Source organism: Montipora foliosa, chromosome 3 (genome assembly GCF_036669935.1).
Source record: "Montipora foliosa isolate CH-2021 chromosome 3, ASM3666993v2, whole genome shotgun sequence".
In the NCBI taxonomy this organism is placed as follows: Eukaryota; Metazoa; Cnidaria; class Anthozoa; order Scleractinia; family Acroporidae; genus Montipora; species Montipora foliosa.
The window spans coordinates 44,003,183-44,013,144 of NC_090871.1; the positions used below are offsets into that span (position 1 = coordinate 44,003,183).

A 9,962-nucleotide genomic window follows, 5' to 3' on the forward strand; every position below is an offset into this window, starting at 1 on the left:
TTCGACAATCACTTTCGAAGTGAAAAAGAAGGGTAGGGAAAGAACCAATCTCTTTTTGCAACCATGTCTTCTATCAGATATTCACCACGAAACTGTGACTTCGATATCCCTATTTTTAACACCATTAATTGACATACTAGCCTGAGCCATATGTCCAGATAAATTTTTACCACAATTGCTTGTAACCTCGCAGTCTGATTGCCTAATTTGCCGTTGTCGATAAGAGTCTAGGGGTGCGTTCCTTTGGGGGTGATCCGAGAAAGGATCATTGATCCAAGATCACTTGGATCATGCTGCATCACATGAACCGAAGAATCCTTTCCTAGGGTGGATTTATCGGTTCCTTTGATGCACCCTGATCCAAGTGATCTTGGATCAGTGATCCTTTTTCGGATCATCCCAAAGAAACACACCCCTAGACAACGCTGCTCGCATCAATTTGTCATGCAATGTAATAGCTACTCAGGAAGACTCATTTTGGGAAATAAACCAATCGTATTGCGATAAAGATTCTAGAAGACGCTTGCTCTTTGTATGTGTCATGATTTTGGTCACGCTCGGAAATGAACACTTTCTTTGGCGTTGAATATTGTGGTAAAAAACATCTCGAAAGTGGTTCAGCGTTGTCTGTACTCTCATAGACAACGATATTCGTCATCACAGTGGTCAAAATTTGTTGTGGATTCAAACTAATTTATATGCACAGCAGAAGAGGGACCACCAATGAACTAAAAGCTTGGGTTCGTCCGTAACTGAACATGGGTTTGGTCACTAAACCAAACCTTAGTTCTTAGTGGAGCATAGATCCTGCTCTAAGCTCTCCCTTTTTCGCCCGCATAATGCTCAGGGATAGATTCCTTCAGATTTTGCGATACCTACACTTTGTAGACAACACCCAGGTACCCATACCCTTCGAGCAGTTGGTTTCTCCTACCCTTCCCGAGAGAGAAACCACTGCGAGCAACGGTTAGTTTCTTTGAGTGAGCCACCGTCCAGCACCAAGGACGAATAAATTAAATTTGAATCGGTAAAACGAGTTAGTAAACTTGATTTGGCGCTTGCGCGTGCAGTCAGCTACGTAACTGCTGCGTTTGGACGAGAATGCTGGGTACGGATTTCCCGCGAAATAAGACGAAGTGATGTCAAATACATCACGTGGGGTGTGACGTACTTCGCACATACTCGATAGAAAATCAAACGGTTGCTCCCAGTGGTTTCTCTCTCGGAAAGCGTAGGGGAAACCAACGGCTCGCGGGCTAAGGCACCCAGGGCTGGCTCTGCTGATTACGATAAGTTGCACAAGATACAGCCATTTCTGTATAAGCCTTAGAGGCAGCTAACCATAGATGAAACTTTGATCAAGTTCATAGGACTTGCCGAATCCAGTAGTGGCTAGCAGAGGTCTCTTTTCTTTTGCGTTCGCTGGGTTGATGAATACAGGAAAGAGACCTCTGCCATGGGTCAGCACTATTCAAACCACACGCTCCATGAAATGTTTGCCGACTGTGACTTGAGCCCACTATGTACGGCGCATTACTTTACAGTAATTCCACTGTTGTTAAGTGAGCCCACACAAATGAAGTATCACGCTAGGATTCTCTCTCTAAGTAACCCCCATGCATGCTCAACACAGTGAATTTCGACCCATGGCAAAGGTCTCTTTCCCGTATTTGTCAGCCCAGCGAACGCAAAAGAAAATAGACCTCTTCGAGCAGGGGAACTGTACAATTGTCCGAAAGACAAAACACACATTTGCTAGCAGAGAATACATGTGTCCTTTATTGGCTAATGAATTTAGACAGGATTGTGAGCAAGCTTGAAGTTTTTCGGAAAAAAGAAAATGACAAAAAGTGGTAGAAATTTTTTTAGCCGGGTGTTTGAAAACTCATTAGAACACTTTTCGTTGTAGTCATTATGGTAGCCAATCTGTGCCCACGTTGCCATTGGCGACGATTATTGACGGACAATAAAATGATCAACGGAATTCTGCTCCTCGAGAATTTCCATATCATTTAAATGTGAATGCTACATTAAAATTTGTAATTTCCAAACATTTCTACTTTCCTAGGTTGTTTTTTAGCTTATAGACATTTGCCTCCCAAAACAATTAATTTGGTATTTAGCTTTGGCCAACCTTACAGAAACATAGAAAATACACATACCCAAGACTGTCATTTGATGATATTGTAAACGGAAAGTTGGTATAGCAAACTAAAGAGTATACTTGTCACCCAAAAACATACCACCAAAGCTTGGAATTATTTTCAAGTATTTTCAAGGACCAAAATAACACAACGGCTAGATCCTCAGTCATGGAAGCAAACCGTTTTGCCAAGTCCCTGATATCTATCAAGTGATTACCTAATCCCGGTACAGATGCTTACAAAACAAGGCACAAATGTAGAGACTTGGACAGTATCTTAATACTACTGAAATCTCATGGTACTTGAACTATAATTGGCATGATATCTTGTGTCTGACTGCTACTGAGGTGTCAATGATTGAATTGTTTTCAATAACTCGTATAATCTAAGAAAGGAAAATAACATATCGACGTATCAGAGTCCAAGTAGGTTTTTCACGTTTTGGACATCGTTTCTGAAAAAAAAAAGAAAAACAATGAATAAAGAAACAAGTAGTGGGTTAAATGGCAATAAGGAATTTCGTTCTGATTGGCAAGTAAATAATATAACAATAGACCATTTTACAGTTGTAGCTAAGTTACCTGGCCTAAGAATGGAAGCGAGGCTGCTGGTGACCCTGTTTTGATACAAGCCTCCGTGCTTTTGTAATGTTAATATGGACTAATTAGAATTACAACAACACAATTTACATGATAAAAGCAGTGGGGGCTGTATCAATGCAAGGTCACCGGCAGCCTCGCAGCCATTCATAGGCTAGGTCGCTGAGCAAAAAACTGTAAAATGGCCTATTATCTGAATTCATTCATTTAACTATTTGTGCTTAGTTAATAGCAACTATTGCTATTCAGTGTTACTTTGACATGTAGACTTGAGGACCTCAATAGCTCACTTCACTTGACATAAGCAACCAGCAATCACCGATCAGTTTCACCTTCAGTCCATCATAACACGGCTCAAACAGCTAGTTATCTGCAGGAAGCTGAAGTAGCTGGCTCGGTGAATGCAGACATTATTTAATTCAAGTATTAGCCAAAGCAGTTCGAGTTCTCTGTGAAGAACGTACCTGCTCCTTTTGACAACGTCCTGATTAAAAATATGTACAGAGTACAGCGATTCCGTCATTAAAGTTCTATTTAAATAGCACTTACCATTCTTTTCGTGTTTGTGCTGCCCAAATTCAAAGGTGACATCATCGCCAATAAGCACAAATGGCGCCCAGTATTTTATAGCGGAATAATCTTTTGTCTCCCGAAGAGATTTCATAGCATGGTGAAGAGCTGTACTTGCACTTTTTTTATCTGCCAACTGTTGGTAGAAACTCTTCATGAAGATCAAGGTCGCCTCGTCGTCGATTGCCCAGAGTGACACCAGAACAGACCGGGCACCAGCACACAGGAAAGCCCTGGCTATTCCCACAATACCCTCAGATTTTACCTCTCCCTGGCCACTATGGCAGCAACTCAGCACAACCAGTCTTGCCTGAAGACGAACTGTTTGAACATCACTTAATGATAAGATGTAATCTTTCTCTTTGGGGATCCGAGATATGCGTTCGGGATTTGCGGCCAAAACAATTTCTCCACATTTGGCATCTCCATGTGCAGCAATGTGGATTAAAGTGACTGACTTCATTCCTTTCAGCACCTCAGCTTTGGTTGCTTTTTTTCCTGTAAGAGGCACGGTCTGCAGAAGTCCTCCAATCATATCCACCTCTTCTTTTGCACATGGCAGCTGTCCAGACATGGGTTCAGCAGTGAAAACAGGGACCTCCTTCAAGCACGGATCACCCACAAGCAGCACTTTATTCTTACTTTGGAAGTCGTCAGGTGCACTAGTGATCAATTTTAAAGCAGTCAGCGAGGGAATTGCACGGATCCTGACAGAGTCACTCAATGCAGAAAAAGGAGCCAAAGAAAAAGGTCCATCAGGAACAAAAACTAAGTCATCACCCTGTAGCAAGTCTGCAATAGGACTGACTAAGACATCATACAAGGGCTGCAAGGAGTGCACAGAGAAGCTCAAGGACTGAACGGTTTCTTCAACACCATCCCTACTGCTCGAGAAGTCGCTTCGTTGTCTGTCAAGCGAACGATTCTCACATCGTAAAGCGGTCCCTGCATTGATCTGTTTGAAAGTACTTCTCATCAGAGAGTCGGCACTTCCATTTTCGATTTTCTTTTGTCTAAAATTCATCCCGATATCTTCTCTTAGCAACCAGAAGCTGATCGTGTTCCCTTCAAGTGCTGTGAAAACAGTTTGTGAAGGTAGATCTTTCATATCCAAAGAGATAGTTACCTTCATCGTAAGTTTCTCATCAACGCCATATTGCATCTTCAAAATGTCTGCCAAAGCCTGCGCTCGTCCTTGCTCAGCAGCATACAAAGCCTCATCAACCTCTCCATTCTTCAAGAGTGCTGTCCACAGAGCAGTGTATGCAAACCCATTTTTGTCACGAAAGCTAATTTTCCATGTATCCTCTGCCTGAAGTAGACGCCTTGTTTTATCAAAATAATAAATGCTTAGACGATAGTAATTAAGAGCTTTGCTAAAGGAGTCAAAATTTTCATGAACAAGACCAATATGATAACATGCAATAGCCAGCCCTATTGGGTCCTCCGTTTCCTTGCGAATACTTAGATCTTGATTGTGGTACACTATGGCTTGCTTAAAGTCACCAAGACCTTGATAAGCATTGCCGAGATTGCCATAGGCTGTTCCTTCTCCGGCCCTGTCCCCCACTTCTTTCGCAATACTAAGACATTGCTTGTGGTACGCTATGGCTTGCTTAAAATCACCAAGACTTTGATAAATGTTGCCGAGCCTCGAAAAGGCTCTTCCTTCTCCGGCCCTGTCCCCCACTTCTTTCGCGATACTAAGATCTTGATTGTGGTACGCTATGGCTTGCTTAAAATTACGAAGACTTTTATAAGCGTTGCCGAGATTACCATAGGCTTTTCCTTCTCCGGCCCTGTCCCCCACTTCTTTTGCAATACTAAGATGTTGATCTTGGTACAGTATGGCTTGCTTAAAATCACCAAGAATTTGAAAAGCGTTGCCAAGATTGCAAAAGGCAGCTCCTTCTCCGGCCCTGTCCCCCACTTCTTTTGCAATACTAAGATGTTGATTGTGGTACAGTATGGCTTGCTTCAAATCACCAAGACTTTGAAAAGCATTGCCGAGATTGCCATAGGCTCTTCCTTCTCCGACCCTGTCCCCCACTTCTTTTGCAATACTAAGACATTGCTTGTGGTACGCTAAGGCTTGCTTAAAATCACCAAGACCTTGATAAGCGTTGCCGAGACTGCCATAGGCTGCTCCTTCTCCGGCCCTGTCCCCCACTTCTTTTGCAATACTAAGACATTGATTGTGGTAGGCTATGGCTTCCTTAAAATTGCCAAGATTGTCATAACAGATGCCGAGCGCGCAATACGTTTTTCCTTCTCCAGCCCTATCTCCCACTTCTTTCGCGATACTAAGACATTGATTGTTGTACCCTATGGCTTGCTTAAAATCACCAAGACCTTGATAAGCGCTGCCGAGATTGCCATAGGCTTTTCCTTCTCCAGCCCTGTCCCCCACCTCTTTTGCAATACTAAAATGTTGATTGTGGTACGCTATGGCTTGCTTAAAATCACCAAGACTTCCATAAGCATTGCCGAGATTGCCATAGGCTCTTCCTTCTCCGGCCCTGTCCCCCACTTCTTTTGCAATACTAAGATGTTGATTGTGGTATGCTAGGGCTTGCTTAAAATCACCAAGACTTCGATAAGCACAGCCAAGATTGCCATAGGCTCCTCCTTCTCCGGCCCTGTCCCCCACTTCTTTTGCAATACAAAGACGTTGATTGTAGTACGCTATGGCTTCCTTAAAATCACCAAGACTTAGATAAGCATTGCCAAGACTGCCATAGGCTCCTCCTTCTCCGGCCCTGTCCCCCACTTCTTTCGCAATACTAAGATGTTGATTGTGGTATGCTATGGCTTGCTTAAAATCACCAAGCCTTAGATAAGCGTTGCCAACATTGCCATAGGCTGCTCCTTCTCCGGCCCTGTCCCCCACTTGTTTCATGATACTAAGATCTTGATTGTGGTATGCTATGGCTTGCTTAAAATCATCAAGACTTTGATAAGCGTTGCCGAGATTGCCATAGGCTTTTCCTTCTCCAGCCCTGTCCCCCAGTTTTTTTGCAACACTAAGAAGTTGATGGTGGTATGCTATGGCTTGCTTAAAATCACCAAGACTTTGATAACCATTGCCAAGATTGCCATAGGCTCTTCCCTCTCTGGCCCTGTCCTCCACTTCTTTCACAATACTAAGATGTTGATTGTGGTATGCTATGGCTTGCTCAAAATCACCAAGACTTTGATAAGCATTGCCGATATTGCCATAGGCTTTCCCTTCTCCAGCCCACTCCCCCGCTTCTTTTGCAATACTAAGATATTGATTGTGGTACGCTATATCTTGCTTAAAGTCACCAAGACTTTGATAAGCATTGCCGAGATTGCCATAGGCTCCTCCTTCTCCGGCCCTGTCCCCCGCTTCTTTCGCAATACTAAGATGTTGATTGTGGTATGCTATGGTTTGCTTAAAATCACCAAGACTTTGATAAGCGTTGCCGAGATTGACATAGGATCTTCCTTCTCTGGTCCTGTCCCACAGTTCCTTCTCAATACTAAGATGTTGATTGTGACACGCTATGGCTTGCTTAAAATCACCAAGACTTCGATAAGCACTGCAAAGATTGCCATAGGCAGCTCCTTCTCCGGCCCTGTAACCTATTTCCTTAAACACAGCTAATGCTTCTGCATAATTTGCTATGGCCGGGTTCAAGTCAGCTGTGTCCTGATAGTAAATACCAAGATTGAAACAAGCCAAACCCTCGCCTTGTCTGTCTTCCTCCTTTCTTGCAACGCTAAGCTCTTCCATGTGCCACTCCAAAGCATCCAACTTTCTATCCACCATTCTTGATAATCAGAACCAGGAAGTTTTTCTCAGAAATCTGGGCTGCACCTAGAAAGAAGATAAATGAACGAAAACACAATAGGGTTAATGCCCTGACTACAGGATGCTAAACCGGCACAGCAAAATTAGTTGAACAGTGAAGGAATAACTATGTTAAGCCAGTATTTCGAATGCAAATGCCTTTCTTTATCAGGGTTTCTCAAGGAATGATTTCGGCTTACGGAGTCTATTGTTACAGAATAAATAGGAATGCAGCCCGTAACATGATAAAATACTTGGGCATTTAACAGACTAAGGGTGTTTTATACAATAATAATCGAGGAACATTAAAAATAGAAATTCTATTATGTAATGACGAAAAAAAGCCTATAGGAAAACGATGGCATCCCATTTCATCTTTTTTATCGAAAGCTAACTAAAAGTTCTTAAGATATGCTTGGCTGGCATGACATTTGCTGCCAGTATGTAGCTGACACCAAAGAGACAGGAGGGGATGTCATTAAGAGTGTAATATTCAATTTTCTGCAATTGACGTCAAACTCATAATTTTTTATTTCAGGTCTAAATCTGTCCAATGTCAGAATCGGAAATTAAATCGCCTGTTTTTCGTCATAATTTTCTTGGCTGGATACCTGGTTAATCCCTGTTTTTGATCTAGGGACTTTGAATGATCTAATTGAATTGCTAACACATTTCCATTGGGAAAGGCTGCTCATCAAGGCAAAATTGGCTGTTATTACTCTAGAGATGCATAATCCGGCTGTCTGAATTATGCCTTTCCCTCTCTCTTTTTCCATAGGCCGAAATCATTCCTTGGGAAAGCCTGATGAAGAAAGGTATTTACTTTCGAGATATTGGCTGAAGATAGTTATTCCTTCACTGTTCAATTAATCTTGCTGTGCCGGTTTTTTAGCATCCTGTAGTCATTGAACCTATTGTGTTTTCGTATTTCTCGGCGTTGTTTAATGCGTACATGTGGGTAGCCATTTAGACACCGTACTACCAATGGAGTTTACAAACTCGAAATTTCGAGTTCACAAACTCCAAATTTCGAGTTTACAAACTCGAAATTTGAGTTTTAGAAAGGAATTTTTAGTTTTTAGAGTCGCTTGGTTACCAAGCAATTACCACCTGAACAACATGGCCGCCATCGTGGATGATGACAGCGTTGTTGCAAACTCTGGGGTAGATGAGGTAAGTTTCTGATTCTAGTTATGTCGTTGCTGTGTAACGAATTTAATTATTGTTTAGTGCGGTAGAAATGGCTTTTAAGGCTGCTAAATTCTAGGCTCTACTTTATTTGCTAGGCGTATTTGTTTGAATGCAAATGTCGAATACCATTTTTATTTATTAAACCTCTGCTTAAACTGAATGTTGTCAGGCTGGGAATGCAATTATGGACAGAATTCATGAAATAAGATGGGTGCTGTCTATAATTAAAAATGATTTTGAAAGGAACCAATCTTCTGCCAAAATCGATAGCGATTTTAAAAAGATCGATTATTATTGATAACAGATGAGATTTGTTGGTTCTGTGATTTGCGTCTAACTACTATTGACTGACTGATCAGTACAACAACTGATGGATTTGATCGATCAAGTGATTTGTGGAACGCATTTCCGATCATTTATTTCTTTGCTTGCTTACAGCAGGTATGATAATTTGGGACTGATCATAAAGTACGAGTTCGGGACTGGAGAAATTCGATCTGTGACTGCAGCATTTTCAGTGGCCCACTCACTTGCTAAGTGCATAATCAAACGTTGCCATACTCTAATGTTTTTTTTTTTTTTTTACACAGAAAGCAATATCCGTACCCTTTTTAGTGCATGACTGCCCTTCGCCCACCTCGTTTTCCATGCATTAAAAGTATAGCGCACTCCCAATTTTTCAAAAACCCCATCTACTTATGATCTGTGCAGGGATGGCGCAGTGGTGAGAGCACTCGCCTCCCACCAATGTGGCCCAGGTTAGATTCCCAGGCTCGGCATCATATGTGGGTTGAGTTTGTTGGCTCTGTACTCTGCAACGCGAGTTTTTTCTCTGGGTACTCTGGTTTTCCCCTCTCCTCAAAAAGTAACATTTGACTTGATTTCAATAATATTGTTGATTTCAGTTTACAGTGTCCCCAATTAGTGCTTGAGTGCTAGAACGACTAGACACTTACATAAAGCTCCTTTCCTTTTCTTTCCCTTAAATCATTAAATTTGTTGGCTTGCACTAATATTTTGGGATGACATTGATGTTGCTGCAGGTGTGCAAGTTTCTTGAAGAAAGAGGGTTGGGAAATGACATTATACAACTTTTTAGAGATGACAAGGTATTTTTACTGACATGTACGGGACACAAAGTACTACCATAAGTCCCTGAGCTCTAGATCTGTGTAAACAAACTGCTAAGAGAGAATTGCAACAGTTTGTTTGAAAGAGATTCAGTTGGCCATTTGTAATATGGACACACATTATTCTTTTTCAAAATGCAACAATCCAGTGGTTTTATTTTGGCAACTTGCCAGACATTCTGGGCTTGGGAGGTTTGTGTCTTGAGTTTCGCTTTTTCCCATTTACACAGATCAAGAGCCTGGGAAGCCTCAGTGACACTGCATGTAACCTAAACTCTAGTTTTGTAAGAGGATGTACTGCATGGGAATTTAGAAGATGTGCCATTTTTTTTTTGTTCAGAAATATTCAAGCAATAGTTTGTAAACCTTGGTATTTTTCAGCTGGTTTGGCTCTTTTAAGGCTGGGTATCTTCCAAATAAAGTTGTGTATACATAAATTCTCTGACAAAACTATAGTGTAGGTTGCCGGTGTAAACGTTGAATCGATTTCGTACTGACTTATGAATTTTTTCAT

The 9,962-nt window shown here is 41.7% G+C and overlaps 1 protein-coding gene across 1 annotated transcript; it reads right to left on the minus strand.

The window, feature by feature from the left end:
* Positions 1-1,836: 1,836 nt before the first annotated feature.
* Positions 1,837-7,106, minus strand: LOC137994256 (tetratricopeptide repeat protein 28-like). Its single transcript, XM_068839865.1, has 2 exons — positions 3,293-7,106; positions 1,837-2,598 (listed from the first exon to the last, which is right to left on the minus strand). Exons 1-2 carry the CDS (start codon positions 7,104-7,106, stop codon positions 2,579-2,581), a joined length of 3,834 nt encoding a protein of 1,277 aa, XP_068695966.1. The 3' UTR covers positions 1,837-2,578.
* Positions 7,107-9,962: the final 2,856 nt, after the last annotated feature.

Excerpts from the sequence above, each read along its gene's own strand:
- LOC137994256 (XM_068839865.1), bottom strand. The coding sequence starts at position 7,106 with ATGGTGGATAGAAAGTTGGATGCTTTGGAGTGGCACATGGAAGAGCTT. Across the intron at positions 2,599-3,292 it reads GCACAAACACGAAAAGAATG|AAACGATGTCCAAAACGTGA; the intron begins GTAAGTGCTATT and ends TTTTTTTTTCAG.